The following is a 19,800-nucleotide window of genomic DNA, read 5'->3' as shown; positions in this document are numbered from 1 at the left end:
GTCGTACAATACCCCAGGCTGATGGCCTCTATTGCACATAACTGCCTAACCTCATGCAAGCAATTTTCCCACTGAGCGGTGCTCCTGGCTTCCCTGCACAAGTGATACATGTGCGGCCAAATCTCCGCAACCTCCCCCAGCACATTCATCCCCAACAACCCAACATGCGATTGCCCCTTACCCTGGGTCTCAATCCCTGGACAAACCAACAGCCCCACATCAGTGACTTCCACCCCACATAAAACCAAAGTGACCCGAATACACCCCACACACGGCACTGGAAACCCTGACGCCCCTTTTACCCATATTCGAGTGGGCTGTAACACCATGCCTGCAGGCTCCAGCTCCCGACGGTAGAAAAGTTCATCAATTAACGACACTTCTGCCCCAGTATCTGCTAAACCCCACATTTCACGACCCGCTACCAGCACCGAAACCTTAGGACACTCTGCTTTCAGCCTTAAGGTACCTTCTGTCGTGATTAAATTTGTCATGCGGACACGCTTGACCACGGGTCCGCTCTCTCTTGGTTCATAACATCGCCGGTGGAATCTATTGGTTAAGCCAGGAACGGTTGGCGGGGACTGCCTGGCCTTGACCATTTCCCGACCGTCAGTTCCAATTGTTATTTCCAACTCGATACTGGCCATTGGCCACTTATCCCCTTGGGACACTCTCTCCTGGTCCGGACCTGTTCGTGCAATTGAAACTGAGGTGGCCTTCTTGTCCACACGCATAGCACATCGGGAGAATCGAGCCCCCAGCCTGCGGTTCGTTCTCTCTTCCCTTAGTCAGCGGTACCTCCCTCAAAGCCGCTCGTTTTTGTTCCGCCTCTCTCAGCCCCGTGATCCACTCATCTAGACTACGGTGAGGATACTTCTGGATCTCCTCCAATAACCACATACGGCTTTGGTCCTCCTTGAGCCCCCGAGTGATTGCATCTCCCAACAGGGCCTTATCATATTTATGTTCATGGTGGTTCAACTCATCGTTTAAATCGAGTATAGCATCATAATATTCAAGAAGCGTTTCATTGCTCCGTTATTTCCGATTCATCACCTTCTGAATGGCGTCGTACGTGGCCGTCTGCCCGCCGTATTGCTGCTTCAAATAACAACTTAATTCGTCTACGGTTTCCCAGTCTCTGCGTGCATTGTATACGCGATCTGCCGCAGGTCCAGCAAGATGCCTTAATATGAATTGGATTCGACTGACTTCGTCTCCGTCTAGCAACTTGAGGGTTCGGTCAACCTCTCTTAACCACTTCCCTACCTCTACTCCTGGCCTACCGTCGAACTTAGACATGGTCAACCCAGCCCCGAGACTAGTTCCCTCTCTACTATTGTGTCTCCTCATCTCCCACATTGTCTCATCGTGCTGTATTTGATAGTGTGTCTTTACCCTATCTAGTGCATCCCTCAACTGAGCTAGGTGTTGTTGATGTTCCTTCTCTAATTGTTGCAATTGTGTGTGGTGCTCCCCCCTTAACTGTTGTACATATACTCCATACTCCCCCCTGATTTGGTTCGCCCATGCCTGACATTCCCCATTGATCTTCCCTTTTAACTATTCCAATCGTTCCTGGTACTCTCCCCGGATTTTCCCCTCTAGCTTCCCAATACGTTCCACGAACTCTTCTCTCAACTGTACCAAACCCGGGCTGTCTCTTCTTTTCTCCGAGTAACCCCGCACCGTCAACCACAACAAACCCATTCCCACGGCGAGCATGAGTAGAGCTGGGGTCACACACTCTACCGTTTCCATCCACTCCATGATTACGTCCATTACCCCAACCACAGAACTATCAGTCACGAAATAAAAATAACTACGCTCTGCTACCATTTGTAACCGGGCGGAATTACTGGACTTTAATTTCTCACTTGACTTGGGGTTTATTAAAGATTATTAGATGGTAATTGCAGTGGAAACGCCCCTTAGTGAGAAATCCCGAACCAGCACAAGAGCACTTAAATTTACTAAACAAAATGAATTATCCATGACCCGTGGAAGGATAACGTCTGTGACTGGGATGAATGAGACACACGGTCTAATTTATACACTTATATTCCCTCCAACACTACAAACACAATCTAATAGTGGTACACCAATATGCGCACTTCTTAACCTGAACTTAAAATACTACTCTGGGGAATAAAAGTTATACATGATGTTGAAATTATTAGAAACTCAGGCAATGCCTCATTAGAGGATAATAAGTTTAAAGTATTAAGAAATGTTGCTTGCACACATGAACCAGGCCTTAAGTGCTTTCAACAAAATATCAATCACTGAGAAAATGGTATTAAAAAATAAGAAATTAATAACTCTACAAGGAATAGGCCTTAAGGGCACTCACCAAAATTATATCCAGCACTGAGAAAATGGTATAAAAATCAGAGTTTATTAACTCCACCCTGAATAGGCCTTCAGGGCGCTCAACAAAATTATATCACCCCAACAGATACACACCTCCTAACCTAACTTAAACACTACTCTGGGGAACAAAGGTTATACCTGAGATCGGAATTATAAAGAAAAATTAGATGCATAAAAGGAATTAAATCACAGTATCACTCTGGTTCCACTTAGTGACACAAACATTCAAAAAACAATACTATCAAAATCATTTAGGAACTATTACTACACACGTCAAGGTAATATCAGTAACTGAAAAATGGTATTAACTACACACACAAATATTGTCATTATTATTGAGATGTTACTGGGTCCACCAATACCCGTGAACCATGCTCCACCCAACTCAACATACACCCGTAATAAGGGAGATAAAATGTTCCTCTAGGAATCCCCTAGACTCCTGGTCTCAATGTGTGACCAGTTAATTACTTAGATAGCCTCAGTGTACTCTTAGTGCGTCCATGGGCGGGAAGAGAGAACGCCCGCAGGTGACCATGGCCAGTAGGTAATACTTCTAGCTGACCGAGTGCACGTGGTGTTGTGCACCCACGTGATAAGAACTGATCACCCAATGCTGATGCTGGTCCCGTGTCGTTTTAGTTGTCGGGAGCACTCGTTCACTCAAGAGATCCTTTGCTACTCACCTAACCAGTGACAAGCCTACACTGATCGTTCCAACGGCGACAATCGCCAATCCTCAATCATCAACAGCAGTCTCAAACGGCAGTCAATCTCTCTCAGTCATCACTCTCGCAGTCAATTTCTCGCAGTCAAGTGGGTTCTGACGGAAACCCTGAAATGAACTCACTGTTAGCTCTTGTTAACTTTATCACTGCCCTATCTAAACCCTGTCTGAGATCGAATGAGACTTACTTGTTATACTGCAACAACCCAACACAGGTGACTAGGCCACGTGACTATTTCTGTGACGGACGCGCAGGGAAATCTTGTTGGTCCGAATGCTTTCGCGTTACTGAGAGCTAGCCAGCCTCGTGTCCTCTCAAGGCGTTAGCTTAGGCCTACGTGACATATTTTCCGCCTAACTAATAACTCCTTGGGACACCTGTAACATTATTCAGACTGATAAACGATCTATAATAATTTCAAATTCAATAATAGTCCCTTAACTTCATGAATCGCATCATTATTAATTCGGCAAATTACATTTAATCTCATATAGGCCTAGTTCCACAACCTCTCACTATGTGCGGGGAGAGCTCTCTTCCCTCAGACGACCTTGAAAACTCAGTATCGCCAATGGCGCGGCGTTTGAAATTACACTGAAATTTCTGAATATTACATATATATATATATATATATGTATATATATATATATATATATATATATATATATATATATATATATATATATATATATATATATATATATATATAATATAAATATATATATATATATATATATATATATATATATATATATATATATATATATATATATATATATATATATATATATATATATATATATAAATATATATATATAAATATATAAATATAAATATATATATATATATATATATATATATATATATATATATATATATATATATATATATATATATATATATATATATATATATATATAAATCATATGAAGATATATGCTGATACGAAGTTAAATTCACATCTTCATGAGTACAGACTAAATATAATGATTACATGATAACATACTATATATATATATATATATATATATATATATATATATATATATATATATATATATATATATATATATATATATATATATATATATATATATATATTTATATGTATATGTATATATATATTATATATATATATTATATATATATATATATATATATATATATATATATATATATATATATATATATATATATATATATATATATATATATATATATATATATATATATATATATATATATATATATATATATATATATATATATATATATATATATATATATATATATATATATATATATATATATATATATATATATATCCCGTGAAGACATGATCCTGACTGTGCCTGTCCCCTTGTTTCATCTTAAGAACATAAAAATGGAGGAAACTGCAGCTGGCCTATTGACCCATACTGGGCAATCCCGTTTATACCCAACCCCTATTGCTCATATAAGCATCCAACTTATGTTTGAAGCAATCCAGCGTATTCGAGTTAATGATGATATTTGGTAACTTGTTCCATTCATCCACTACTCTGTTTCCAAACCAGTGTTTACCTAGTTCACGCCGAAATCTAAATTTGTCTAATTTCAAATCATTGATACGAATTCTCTCCTGGTTGGATAGTTTGAGTACCTTTGTAATGTCTCCTTTGTTTAGCCCTGCTTTCCATTTATACACCTCTATCATGTCGCCCCTCACTCTACGTCTCTCGAGGGAGTGCAAATTAAGATGCTTTAACCTGTCTCTGTATTCAAGGTTCCTAATGCCCGGGATTAGTCTTGTCATTCTCCTCTGGATTATTTCCAATGATTCTATATCCATTCTGTAATACGGTGACCAGAACTGTATTGCTTAATCCAGGAGAGGTCTCACAAGCGCTAGATATATTTTTAAGATGACCTTGCTAGTCTTGTAACTAACACTCCTTTGTATGAACCTAAGTACTTTATTAGCCTTGTTATGAGCAAAAACACATTGTTTACTTGGCTTAAGATTCCTACTTATCATTACTCCTAAATCTCTCTCGCAGTCGGATTCCACAATGGCATCGTTGTTCATCTGGTAACTGGTTTCCCTGTTTACATCTCCTATACTGAGTACTTTACATTTGTCCACATTGAATTTCATCTACCATTTTTCCGACCATTCGAAAAATTTGTTTAGATCTTCCTGTAGTTTTGCAGAGTCCTCGCCAGATTTAATTACACGTCCTATTTTAGTGTCATCAGCAAATTTACTTATGTTGCTGTCTATGCCGATATCTATGTCGTTTATGTATATAATAAATAATAATGGTCCAAGTACTGAGCCTTGGGGAACTCCACTAGTGACGTTGCTCCAATGTGATTTAGTGCCGTTTATGCTCACTCGCTGTTTCCTGTCCTGTAACAACGCCCTAACCCATTTAAGGATATTACCTTTGATGCCATGTGCTTCTACCTTTCTAATTAGTCTTTCGTGGGGGACTCTGTCGAAGGCTTTGCTAAAGTCGAGATATACCACATCATAATTGTGCCCCTCGTCCACCGATTCGAAAACTGATGAAAAGAATGTTAATAGATTAGTTTGACATTAACGCCCGCTTGTGAAGCCATGTTGGGAATCATTGATCAACTTGTGCTTCTCCAGGTGGTTTCGAATAGAGTTTGAAATAATTGATTCTAGTAATTTACCTACTATTGATGTTAGACTGATTGGGCGGTAGTTAGAGGATAGTGATCTATCCCCCTTCTTGAAAATCGGTATTGCATTCGCTATCCTCCAGGATTTTGGTACGACACCTGTTTTTAATGACATGTTAAACAACTTTGCTAAGGGCATACTAAGCTCATCCTTACATTCCTTTAATACTCTGGCAAATATCTCATCGGGACCAGGTGACTTATTAGGCTTCAGTTTGTCTATTTGCTTATCTTATGTTGTCTTGTTTCCCTCCCTTATCAGATTACTGTATATCAACTCCACTGCAAAATATGAATTTACTTATAAGATAAATGTAAAAAATAAAGATCAAATAATACCAGATGATACTAAATGTTATACAATAATTCCTCGAGATAAATATACTGAACTGTACTGTACAGTATATATGAGGTGCCACTATGAGAACTCAGGTTCTCAACAGGCTCAGCCATGTCAATATTGTTATTATTGTCCATTCTGTATAAGTATTCTGCTGGCTAAATAAACAAACTGCTTCAATATCAACATCAATATCAAAGGTGACTGTATCCAAGTATGCAGAAATAATGTTTGGAGTAATATTCACTTTAAATTTGCAGCTGTGATGGCTGGTGTGGCAGCCATATGTATGGGGCTAATGGTGGAGAAGCTGGGTAGCATCTTCCACGTTGCCAACATCTTCCAGTCTGCCGTGGGAGGCCCACTTAGTGGTCTATTTTTTACAGGCGTCTGTGCACCGTGGGTCAATGCAAAGGTAAAACAAGACTGGAGAGTTGATCTTTTGAGTCATACCATAAGAACCATGTGATAAAAGTAGAGCTGTTTTATATAGCGATATCTAATGACGGTATCTGTTGGTAAATAATGCTGCTTCCCATCATCACAGGGAGCTGTGGTGGGGTTCGTACTGTCGTTCATCTTCAGTGTTTGGGTAGTTATTGGTAAATTTGTGCGAGGAGGGGGGTCGCCTCCCCGCCTGCCACTGTCTACTGAGGGCTGCCCGGAGAACCTTGCCCTCTTCCTTAACGCCACCGTCACCGGCCTCGTCAACACTACCATTCGTCTTGCTGATACTACGTTGACGACCACCGCTCTGCCTGATGCTGTGCCGGCCAACACCACAGCTGTCGATGGGTCAGTACCACCAAACTCTAATTGGTTTTACTTACTTGTCAAGCTGTATGTCTGATGTTTTGGTCCATTTACTACATCTGTTTCACGATCTAACTATACACACCATGAAGCAGTAATGTGTCAAACTTTAAATCGGTGACAAAGGAATTCACACAGGACATAGTGTAAGGCATTTATTAGCGGTTTAATGTTGAATAATGGACGTTTAGGTTATAAGAACATAAAAACATAAGAAAATAAGGAGTCTGCAATAGGCCGGTTGGCCTGTGCATGGCAGCTCCTGTCGAGAGTTACTACCACTCTCTATCATCCATGAATCAATCTAGCCTCCTTTTGAAACTTTCCAGATTTCCAGCACTTACTACAAAGTTGCTAAACTTGTTTCACTCGTCCACCACCCTATTTGTTCCTTCCTATCTCCCTCCTAAACCTAAACTTATCCAACTTAAATCCCCGCACTCTTCGTCTTTCTAGGGAATGCAAGTTAAGTTTCTTTAACCTATCCTGATATGGAAGGTTTCTAAGTCCCGGAATCATTTTCGTCATTCTTCGCTGCACTGACTCTAGTGAAGTGATATCCATTCTATAATAAGGGCACCAGAACTGAGCCGCATAATCGAGGTGCGGCCTGACTAGCGCAAGATATAGTTGCAATAAGACCTCTGCACTCTTATTACTTACACTTCTAGATATAAAACCCAATACTGTGTTTGCCTTATTTCGAACATTAACGCACTGTTTTCTAGGCCGTAGGTCCGGGCTTACAAGTACCCACCTGTCAGATCAAAAAACATGACTAGTATAACTGAATTATTTGACTCTCCTCGGGGGAAGCGTAAACGAAGGATGAATGCCACCACCAACATAAGGATAAACAACAACATTTGTTGGGTAACGTTTAGACAATATCTCTTGTCATAGTCAGACCGAAGACATGACTTACAACAGTATAAAATTCAACATGACAAATAAAATTGAATACAGCTTTGGTTATATTAAACACATAGCAAAAAAAAAAACACTGAACATAAAACATGGAATTATTAATTGTTAAAACCTACCACAAATAACTACACGGAGCAAAGACGCAAAAATTAGCAGTAACTTAGAACTTAACACCAAAGATAAATACACAAAAATAAGCAAATATGTTACATACCAGTTAGAAATAAAGTAAAGCAGTAGAGTGGCAAATAGTGGGTATGAACGAGGATGTTAGGTGAGCAGTGCGTGAGAAATAATAATAAAAATAATAATAATAATAATAATAATAATAATAATAATAATAATAATAATAATAATAATAATAATAATAATAATAATAATAAACGGTTTATTGAAAAAGTTCTGCAGCCAGAAGGCTGAAAATATACATTGGATATAAAATGACTTATTACATACATTGGTGGTTTAACAAAAGCCTTCATTTGAGAGAGTTGAAGGAACATACAGTGAACATAAAGATTAATGTTTACACACGTAGATCATGTGAGCTGAGGTGTTGAACAGCAGACACGTAGTGTAGTAACTCCCTCACAGATGGCGTTATGAGGGCATCACGTGGAGTACTAGTTCCCTCTCAGGTGGTGTTATGAGGGGCCTACCGTGGTGTAGTAATTCCCTCACAGATGGTGTTACGAGGGGCCTGATGATGTAGTAGTTCCCTCACAGATGGTGTTATGAGGGGCCTGATGTGGTGTAATAATTCCCTCACAGATGGTGTATGAGGGGCCTGATGTGGTGTAATAATTCCCTCACAGATGGTGTATGAGGGGCCTGATGTGGTGTAATAATTCCCTCACAGATGGTGTTATGAGGGGCCTGATGTGGTGTAATAATTCCCTCACACATGGTGTTATGAGGGGCCTGATGTGGTGTAATAATTCCCTCACAGATGGTGTATGAGGGGCCTGATGTGGTGTAATAATTCCCTCACAGATGGTGTTATGAGGAACCTCACTTGATGTTGTAGCAACTCATTCACTACGTGGTGTCGTAGCATCATAGGGACACCACGTGGTCTGTTGTCACATGGTAATTTATTGGTTGATAAGAAGGAAATCAAAGAGGTTTGGAAAAAAATAATAATTACGACCGACTGTGAACGAGAAGTTTATATGGATCGGAGTCAACTTATGAGTACCAAAGCCAGTTCAGAGACCATATCCAAGAGTTAAAAGAGAATGAGTGAAGCAAGCAATTGGCAAGAAAAGAGAATGGAACGGCTACTGGAAGCTCGGGATTAATTCATGCTCCTTTGGCTTGTAAACTTTCGTCTGTGTCTGTAATTGGCCATCGGGTGCTCCTCCTTGTCACCACACATCCTCAAGGCTTCAAGCAATTTTATTTTTTCCCTTATTTGTCTATTCACTTTATAATTCCATCGGCTTTTCACTGCATGCCTGGCTTGGCCCTTCGCCCTGCCCCACATCATGTCAGCAGAAAGTCCTTTATTTTGGCCCAACATCTCGCTCCACTACCCCTCTCAGTACTGCTAGCAGAGTCCACTCTTCTCAACCCAACATGATATGCTTTCCTTATGTTTTGTTCCTTAGATTTCCACACTCTCCTTTTGGTAACATATATAGCACCTCATTCTTTCCCCTGCACGTTTTAAGCAGCATATCTCATGCAAACATTCTGTTCGCACATTCTTCACCTAATATACGCTTTACATCCGAAACAAGATTCCAATCACAATTCCTGATAAATTTGTAGTTAATCTTGGTTTGTGTGTGTGTGTGCGCGCACATATGGTGGTGTAATGTGTCTAGTGTGGCAGCATATGTTAGTGTTAAAGTCCAAGCACTGCTTGCTTCCTCTCGCTTTCAGCTACAGCCGCTGGCTAGCCGTCGTGGCGAACAGGGAAACAACTTACTTAAGTCCTCCCCAGCCAATACAGTCTCTTCACCATCAAGACTCTTGCTGTGCCTCCTCGTGGCAACACACTGTAACTGGGTGCTTCGTGGGCCCAACCCAGGCTAAACCGGCAAGGGATATCGGAGTAGCAGTGGGCCCCAGAGGGACAGCACATAGTCCCACTGGCATGTGGACACGTCCTGGCGCCTACTAACCACTGCCACGCTGCTTGCGGATTAACCTTGGTAGATACAAGGCTATGGAAGTAAACACCAAATGAAAAATCTACGGTGGAGCCCTGCAACAGGCAAGCATGCTTCCAACAAGACCCCAACGGCGGTATAAGCGGAAAAGGTGACCAACGACCCAACGACTACACCTGTGGATGAAGGCAATTCAAGATGGACAGGCTACTCAGGCGAAACCCAACAAATTGGGCCATCGGCAGTTCATTGCAACTCTCCCTCTCCCCAGTCATTGCAACACTTGCACCACTGGATCAGGAAACGGGAGAGCCAAGGTGTGTGGTTGTAGCTTGTGCTCCTGTCTCACCACATAAATCAACACACAAGCAGCCATCATCCAGCTCATCATGCTTCTCATCATCATCAAAACCCCTATACCCCCAAAAAGTCCTATGGCGATGGACGAGTGGCAACGGGGCCAAGCAGAGATGACTCCCGAGAGTTTCTAGTCACAACTCTACACATAGGCGGCATAAATAAGATGGTCGTTTATGCACTGGGATCTAGTCAGTAGTGCAATCCGGTCCTGTCTGTGCGACTGAGCAGTCCTTATGAGTAGCCATTCTGCTCACCCAACAGAGGGAGGGGGCTGGGGCTGGTAAAGGTGCCCCAAACAGAGCTTGGCTAAAGAACCAAGCTGACTGGGTAACAGAACCCTTATGCAGATCAAAACAAAAACAAACTATACTACCTATTATGGTTGCGGCATGGAATGTTAGGACCCTTCTGGATACTGGCACAAAAGTACACGTCCTGAAAGAAAAACCGCCCTTGTGGCAAAGGAGCTGGCTAGGTATAACATCGACATAACATCCATTAGTGAGTCCGGCTCCCAGACAAGGATCGACTAACAGAACGGGAATCTGGCTATTCTTTCTTATGGAAAAGTAAGCATCCTACATAGGCTAACTGAAATGCCTTTTGGGATCAACGAATGTCTCATGATGCTCCGATTCCCACTGAATCACTCACGCCATGCCTTCTTCATCAGTGCATACGCCCCAACACTGGATACAAAGGATGACATCATGGAGTCCTTAAACACCGAACTTGACAGAGTTCTAACCTCTTTCCCCAGAGAAGATAAGGTTGTACTCCTAGGTGACTTCAATGCCAGAGTTTGCGGAGATACTGACATTTAGCAGTGAACCACAGGGAGAAATGGACTTGACAAATATAATCCCAATGCCCTACTCTTCCTAAGTAAATGAGCTGCACACAACCTCACTATCCCCATTACCTTGTTTAGGCAGGCCGACAAGTTCAAGGGTTGGTGGTAATACCCACGATCCAAACACTGGCATCTCATTGACTACATCATTGACAGAGAAACAGATCGCCAAGATGTCCTCATTACCCGAGCCATGCGTGGCTCAGACCACTGTGATACTGATCATCAGCTCGTCAGAGCCACACTCTCACTTCACGTCGCCCCAAAACGGCAAAGGCAACAAGCCTCCAGAAGAGCTTTTAACACGAAGTTTCTGGAGGATCCAGCGGCAGCCTTTGCTTTCATGCTTATAGAGAGCAGCTCGAGCATGGGCTGATAAACAACCCGACAACAAATAACCCAAATCCAAGTGCTAATGGGATATTCTCGAAACTGTCATGACAAAAACCTGCAGAGGCCCTCGGCCAGATCGAAAGAATACACCAGGACTGGTTTGATGAAAATGACCCGGAAATCAACTTACTCGTCGATGATAATTGTGCTGCTCTAAGTGATTGGCAGAACAACCCACAGTCTTGGAGCAAAGCCTATACCTTCCACAAAAAGAATGCATAGGCCCAGTGCAAACTTTGAAAAAATTTGTAGATCAACACAAGATGCAAAAATTTTTCAATTCCACTAAAACACTTTATGGGCCAATCACTCATGGCGCAGCCCCCTTCTGCTCATCCGACGGTAAAACTCTCTAATCAAAGATGAAGAAGGCCTCCTTCAGTGCTGGAAAGAGCACTACCATTCTCTCCTCAACCGAAACACTGAAGTGGATGTCCTGACTATCTAGCAGGTTTCTTAGCATCCAGGGCTGACCCGCCTAAGCTTACTTCCATCCCTGGATGAGGTAGCTACTGCCATCAAAAAGATGAAAAATAACAAAGCCTCAGGGCCTGATGGATTCCCAGCTGACGTGTATAAAGCAGGAGGACCTCTGCTTAACAGCCATCTCCACTCTCTCCTGTAGTATATATGAGAAAAGGAGGAAACCCCCCAAGCTCTCAAAGATGCCCCCATCCCCAATATTTATAAAAAAAAAGGGAGATCGCTCAGACTGTGGCAACTACCGCGAGATCTCACTGCTGTCCGTAGATGGCAAGATTATCACTCGAGTCCTCCTAAACAGACTTCTTCTGAGGCGGAAAACTTCCTTCCAGAATCTCAATGTGGTTTTAGACCACCACGTGACACCACTGTCATGATCTTTTCTGCCCGTCAGATACAAGAAAAGTACAGAGAACAACATAGTGACCTGTACTCCACAATGTCATGAACGACAGTGTCCTGCGCAATGGCATCCAGTCTGAGTTCTTCCCCATCCAAACGGGGGTAAAACAATGATGTATACTGGCACTAAATCTCTATTCCATTTTCTTGGCTGCCTTTTTTACTCGTACCAGTGCCAATTTAGCCAGCGGGGTAGACATCCAGTACCCGATGAAGGGTCTTTTAAACATAAGACGACTCCAGGCAAGAACAAACATGTCGGCAGTTTCCATTACTGAACTTCAGTATGCAGATGACTTCACCCTCATCGCTCACACTGAATGCGACCTACAAGAGATCCTGAACACCTACACAGATACATATGCACACTTGGCTCCCACCTGTCTACCCCTACGGACATTGATGAAGAGGTTCAACAGCGGATTAGATGTGCATCTCAAGCCTTTGGGAGACTCCGAATCCATGTCTTCAGCTGTAGGCAGCTGAAATTATCCACAAAGTTGCATGTATATCGAGTAGTGGTCCTTCCGACCCCGCTACATGGCAGTGAGACATGGGTCACCTACAGGAGGCATCTCAAGGCACTTGAAAACTTTCACCAACGTAGTCGACGTTCTATCCTTCGAGTTCGCTGGGAAGACAAGAGAACAAATGTCAGTATTCTCGCTGACACCAACTGTAGGAGCATCGAAACTATTATTATCCATGAACAACTACCCTGGACTGGCCATGTTACCCGCAGCTACTTTACAGTCACCAACGAATACGAAATGTAACGCTGGCAGGCAACTGAAAAGGTATAAGGATAGTCTTAAGACAAACGTGAAAAAGTGCCAAATCGACCCCCTCACCTGGGAGACGATTACTTCACACCCTAATGCTTGGAGGAGCACCATAGAAGAAGGTGTCAATACTTTCGAGTTAGCCCGACTGCATACCAAGGCAGACAAGCACCAACGCCGGAAAGACGCTGCCACCACCCCTCCAGCACTAGGGGTAGCCCTCCACACGTGCAACATCTGTGGACGACCCTCCTGGTCCCGTATCGGCCTCTTTAGTCACCCTTAATAACTCATATCATTGTATTATAGCTGGATTATCATCATACTCGATACTGAGTGACAGCAAAGTAATATTTGCCGCCTGACTCATGTAGTCAGCCTACTCGTCCTCTTCTTAAACACTGTTTCAAAAGTGATCGTGGGCCCTTTGTGCCCGGTGGCGAGTCCGGTGGTACAGTTTACCCATGCGTGAAAGTTCGAACGCTCGTGCTTGGCTAGCGCGCGAAACCATCTACATGGGAAAAGATTTGTTCCACGTTACTAATTTTTTGCGATTTTTCCACCAAGTTTGATGAAAAACGATTTCGCCGTTTCGGCTGCTCAGAACAGACACACGGCTATTCCTATAGTATATTAGATAGATAGTCGTGGTTGGTATAATCATGGTCGTGGTTGTTATAATCATGGTCGTGATTGTTATAATCATGGTCGTGGTTATTATAATCATAGTTGTGGTTGTTATAATCATAGTCGTGGTTGTTATAATTATGGTCGTGGTTGTTATAATCATGGTTGTGGTTGTTATAATCATGGTCGTGGTTGTTAGGTACTGTAAGTATCTAGTATACTATAGCAAGGAATAGAATAAAGGTTAGAATAATTATTTAAAGAAATATTCGCCATAAAGAGAGGTTAAAATCATAATTTTTTTTATTATGAATAGCCGATGATCTTTCCGAGATAAATTATATTTTCAAGAGAAGTGACTTTGATTCTGGTTAGATTAGTCACTATCTGCTTAAGTCATCACCTGTGCTAAGTCATCATAGTCATCATCTACATTAGTCAGTTTTAGGCCCATCTCACATGACTGACCGACCATCGATGTTCATTCCGCGCGAGGGTGTTAGTTTGCAATGCGTCTTATTATTTACGCTGGTGGATGTAAGACCTCCTACCCTCACTGACGTAGCTATGGTCAATTTGGTGTTATTCTTGTTTATAAATGCCTTCTAATCTGTCTCAAGTCTATCTGTCCTGTCTATTGCCATCCCAACTGTCTGTTCGTCTGAGTAGTGTTTGACTGTAAGCCTGTCTGTACTCTTTGTGTCGTCAAATCTGTCTGTCTTATCCGTTGTTGGCGTGTGTCTGCCTGTTTGTCTAAAGTGAACCAGTCAGTCAGCTCTCTGTCTGTCTGTCATGTTAGTTGCCATATTGTCTATTTATGCATATATGAATCTGTTTATTTTTGCAACCTCCTGTCTGTTTCACTGTCTATATTCACCCTGTGTCTATTGTAGTCATCTTCTCCATGCATTCCTGTTATTATCATTTTATCTCTTCTCCTTTTCCATGTACATTCAGCCACAGGCATAAGTATTAACTGTAGCTGTAAGGTCATCTGGTAGCGTTAAAACTGCAAATCCAGACGCATGATGAAACTCAGCTCCCCCCACCTGTTATCTCTAACTATTTTCTGTTTCCCCCTTCTTTATTCTTCTATTTACTCATCTTTCTTCCTTTACTAATCCAAACAACATTAAAAAAAAAGTAGGCTAAGAGAAAAAGTGGGGGGAGGAGGTGGGAGCCGTACGATAACTGCAATCGTCCAGCCGGCTGACAACGTACAGCGACAACTTTTGCCAGCGTAAATAAAATGGTTAATTAATGCCTTCTTAAAAAAAAGCATCGACATGGGACCAGGTTTGTTACCACTCTACGAATTTTTTTGCGATTTTTCCACCAAGTTTGATGAAAAACGATTGTGCCGTTTCGGCTGCCCAGAAATGACAGACAGACAGACAGACAGACAGACAGACAGACAGACACACGGCTATTCCTATAGTATATTAGATACAACCATATTCAGTATAAATCCAAACTTTAATATTCTTACTCTTTCCATATTCCTTGTACTGTAGCCCTTTTCACCATACACACTGTCCAAACCTTCTGTGTGTATCCCACATGGCCGCTTAGGTCACCACCAAGCATTTTAACTTCCTCTCACCCAGCTCCAACACTCTCACCTCATTCCAGTGTAATATCACGACTTTTGAAGTTTGCCTCTTACCTTCTTATGTCTATAACTTTCTTGGTTATATTTCTTGTATTTTCTTCATTTTCTGTCTTTCTTGGTGCTTATTGTATTTCTTTTAATACTTTTGCTTATTTGTTTATTTTCTTTTATTCTCAGATTTACTTAGTTATATTCTGTTCCGTGGATTATCCTGGGAGAACCACATTCTTCTCTATTCCTACACACGAGTGAAATTACTTACATTCTCCTGCTGCCAACAGTAGCAGTGATGGTGTTAGTAACAGGAAGTGGTGGTAGTAACAGCAGGAAGTGGTGGTAGTGATAGTGCTAGTAACAGGAAGTGGTGGTAGTGAAGGTGCTAGCAACAGGAAGTGGTGGTAGAAGCAGCAGGAAGTGGTGGTATTGATGGTGCTAGTAACAGGAAGTGATGGTAGTAGTAACAGGAAGTGGTGGTAGTGAAGGTGCTAGTAACAGGAAGTGGTGGTAGTAGTAGCAGGAAGTGGTGGTAGTAGTAACAGGAAGTGGTGGTAGTAGTAACAGGAAGTGGTGGTAGTGATGGTGTTAGTAACAGGAAGTGGTGGTAGTAGCAGCAGGAAGTGGTGGTAGTGAAGGTGCTAGTAACAGGAAGTGGTGGTAGTTGTAATGAGACAAAATCTCACATGAAGAGGTAAGTTAGGAGTTTATAGTAGTAGAGTATTATAGCGAGAGGAAATGGTAGCGTGTCTCGAGGGTATGATGTCAACACTGTATATTAACACAGGCGCAGTACAAGTGTAGTATATAAAACACCAATGCGTGTTACAGCTTTATTTTACTAGTTCAATAGGGGGGATTAATAGGGGGGGTTCGTACACAATTTATGGTAGACTATGGTATTCTCGTATAACCTAACCTCACAATTAAAATGGGCACTTCACTAAGTCGATCGTTGGGGAGGTTCGGGATCACTGCACTTCTACAGTCTACACAGCCAGCACTTACTGTTACACGTGGAGTTGACAGCACTTTGTCGATGGACCCAGCTGAGACTTCGTTACACTTAGTGGTGGGCTTCTCTCGAGCGGGACTGGGGACGTGGTAGCTGGCCCTCACTAGTTACAAGACAACTGCTTCTCTGCCAATCCGCCCGAGGGAGGACCAGGACGTCCTATATATTGGGATGCGAGCCGACAGGTTCAGCTGGCCTGGGGGGCGGCGAAGGGTCTCTTTACATTTGACCCCGCAAATGTGCGGTCAGGCCTGGACCTTTTCAGAACTATCTGGGAAAGTCATCAGGTGGGGCCATGTGTATATTGGGAGAGCAACCGTGAGAGTTCCCCTACACTTGACTTCCCAAACGTCGGGCCAGACTGGAGTTTCTGAGATGTAAGGAGAAGTCGTCAGGTGGGGCCGTGTAACACGAGAGGCCTTGAGTTGGGCTCCAAGGGTTACAAGTGACCTGGCTAATTGTGAGGTCAGGTCTGGACTTCTTTCTGCGGTGTAGGTTATTGTATATTGGGAGAGAGTCGGCTGGTGCCTTCTTACATGTGTGACATGGGAGGGGGAGCTAGTTGGTTTACAATCCTTGGTCAACCGCAGAGTTACCCTATACTTTTGGCCTCGGCTAATGTCCGGTCAGACTGGAGTTTCTGAGATGTAAGCTGTGGTCTGACAACCCCTCACTACATAGTGAAGGTGCTAGTAACAGGAAGTGGAGGTAGTAGTAACAGGAAGTGGTGGTAGTATCAGCAGGAAGTGGTGGTAGTGATGGTGTTAGTAACAGGAAGTGGTGGTAGTAGCAGCAGTAAGTGGTGGTAGTGAAGGTGCTAGTAACAGGAAGTGGTGGTAGTAGTAACAGGAAGTGGTGGTAGTAGTAACAGGAAGTGGTGGTAGTATTAACATGAAGTGGTTGTAGTGAAGGTGTTAGTAACAGGAAGTGTTGGTAGTAGTAGCCGGAAGTGGTGGTAGTAGTAACAGGAAGTGGTGGTAGTTGTAGCAGGTAAGTGGTGGTAGTAGTAACAGGAAGTGGTTGTAGTGAAGGTGTTAGTAACAGGAAGTGGTGGTAGTAGTAACAGGAGGTGGTGGTAGTAGTAACAGGAAGTGGTTGTAGTGAAGGTGTTAGTTACTGAAAGTGGTGGTAGTAGTAGCCGGAAGTGGTGGTAGTAGTAGCAGGTAAGTGGTGGTAGTATTGGGAGGTGGTGGTATGGAACACAGTAGATAAAGAGCTATAAGTTTCGGATGTCGCTGGTAATTCAGCAGTGGCGTGATGTCATATATGTGACGTCACGGGCCCTACGTAAAAGTGTCTAAGAGAATTCGTAAAAATACAATCAGGAACAATATCTGGAATCTCCTGATCTATTATTGCATTTACTTGCCAGTTTGAAAAATTGCCTGTTTGTAATGTCGCCTTAACAAATGACAGTAAGTATTATATTTGAAAGATGGATTCATTATAATGCACATTTCATCCACAGAACTCAATCTAACACTATCTACGAGATCTCCTACTGCTACACGGGCATAATTGCTGTGGCGCTGACATTTATAATCAGCTCTCTCGTCTCTCTGTTGACAGGTGAGAACATTTTTTCCTCTCGGTATCGTGCAGCTTCTCACTTACTTTATATGAAAAGTGCCATTTGTATATTTTGTCTTTGTCCTGGAAGAATTACCACCCAATATTCAAACATGTACTGTAAAAGTAATTATTTTTTAGCATAAAGCTAATCTGTGCAAGTTCTTGTTGATATAACTCTATAGATTTTGTCTGGTAATTCTACATTGATTGTAAACATTAGAGTCAGATTTTATTCAAGTAAAATTATCATGAAACTTAGATATTGACTAATGATGATTCATAAATAATGATAAATTAGATAACAGCTTCGTTAATCCTGGCAGGTCCTAACAGCCCTGAGGATGTGAGTAAGGGAGTGGTGAGTCCGGCATGTGCCAGAGCCTACAAGCGTGTGTGGGAGAGTGTGAAGGGTCGCCCCACTTACACAGTCACCCAAGACATTATCAACGAGGAGGAGGAGGCGTTTAAGATGTTGCCCAGACATAACACAGATAACCTCAACACTTCCTCTTAGTTCCCTCCAGCTGGTCCCTCTCTGAGACTCTTAGTTCCCTCCAGCTGGTCCCTCCCTGAGACTCTCAGTTCCCTCCAGCTGGTCCCTCCCTGAGACTCTTAGTTCCCTCCAGCTGGTCCCTCTCTGTGACTCTTAATTCCCTCCAGCTGGTCCCTCTCTGAGAATCTTAGTTCCCTCCAGCTGGTCCCTCTCTGCGACTCTTAGTTCCATCCAGCTGGTCCCTCCCTGAGACTCTTAGTGCCCTCCAGCTGGTCCCTCTCTGAGACTCCTAGTTCCATCCAGCTGGTCCCTCTCTGAGAATCTTAGTTCCCTCCAGCTGGTCCCACTCTGTGACTCTTAATTCCCGCCAGCTGCTCCCTCTCTGAGACTCTTAGTTCCATCCAGCTGGTCCCTCCCTGAGACTCTTAGTTCCCTCCCAGCTGGTCCCTCCTTGAGACTCTTAGTTCCCTCCAGCTGGTCCCTCCTTGAGACTCTTAGTTCCCTCCAGCTGGTCCCTCTCTGAGACTCTTAGTTTCATCCAGCTTGTCCCTCCCCGAGACTCTTAGTTCCCTCCAGCTGGTCCCTTCCCGAGACTCTTAGTTCCCTCCAGCTGGTCCCTGAGACTCTGAGTTCCCTCCAGCTGGTCCCTCCAAGAGACTCTTAGTTCCCTCCAGCTGGTCCCTCCCTGAGATTCTTAGTTCCCTCCAGCTGGTCCCTCCCTGTGACTCTTAGTTCCCTCCAGCTTTTCTACACATTGATTTTTTTAGTCTCTCTTGTTGCGAGTTGGGGATTTAGAATATAGTTTAAATGTCTACCCAGATCCCAACAGGCAACAACAACAAAAAAACAAAGACAATCTGACTATAAAAGGGTAGACAAAGGATGAGAGTTTTTGTTGTGTATAATAAAGTACCATAAATTCCTTAACAAAATATTCAGCTTTCTATAATTTACCTTTAACCATACTTAACCTAAACATTAACAGTATATACATATTTATACAACATACAACAATTTGGAAGCAAGGTGGAGGTGGGGAGGCAATATAAGATTACAAATACTTAATTGCGGAGCTGAGATGGCTGACGAGTAAGGCTGAGTATTGTAGAAGACGGTAGGTAGTCACTGTGCCGTAGGTTTCCAGGATAGGTGATCCTGTGGTCACTTCCCAGAGTGAACTGAACTCTCATCGAACTGGAGCTGACGAAGAAGACTTTGAGGA

The 19,800-nt window shown here is 42.5% G+C and overlaps 1 protein-coding gene across 1 annotated transcript in view; it reads left to right on the top strand.

Annotated features, from left to right (window-relative positions):
- Window positions 1-19,320, top strand: part of LOC121878286 (sodium-coupled monocarboxylate transporter 2-like) — a gene marked incomplete at its 5' end in the record, with an annotated part of 62,304 nt that extends 42,984 nt beyond the window's left edge. The window contains 4 exons of the mRNA XM_042384377.1: window positions 6,396-6,550; window positions 6,683-6,930; window positions 17,982-18,082; window positions 18,409-19,320. Of these exons, the coding sequence (XP_042240311.1) occupies window positions 6,396-6,550; window positions 6,683-6,930; window positions 17,982-18,082; window positions 18,409-18,599 (695 nt within the window). The remainder of the gene's footprint in view (window positions 1-6,395; window positions 6,551-6,682; window positions 6,931-17,981; window positions 18,083-18,408) is intronic.
- Between the last annotated feature and the right edge of the window lie 480 nt (window positions 19,321-19,800).

Source organism: Homarus americanus, unplaced genomic scaffold (assembly GCF_018991925.1).
Source record: "Homarus americanus isolate GMGI-L3 unplaced genomic scaffold, GMGI_Hamer_2.0 scaffold7371, whole genome shotgun sequence".
Classification (NCBI taxonomy): domain Eukaryota; kingdom Metazoa; phylum Arthropoda; class Malacostraca; order Decapoda; family Nephropidae; genus Homarus; species Homarus americanus.
Note: the sequence above shows the minus strand (reverse complement) of the source record. Positions and strands in the feature narration are given on the sequence as shown.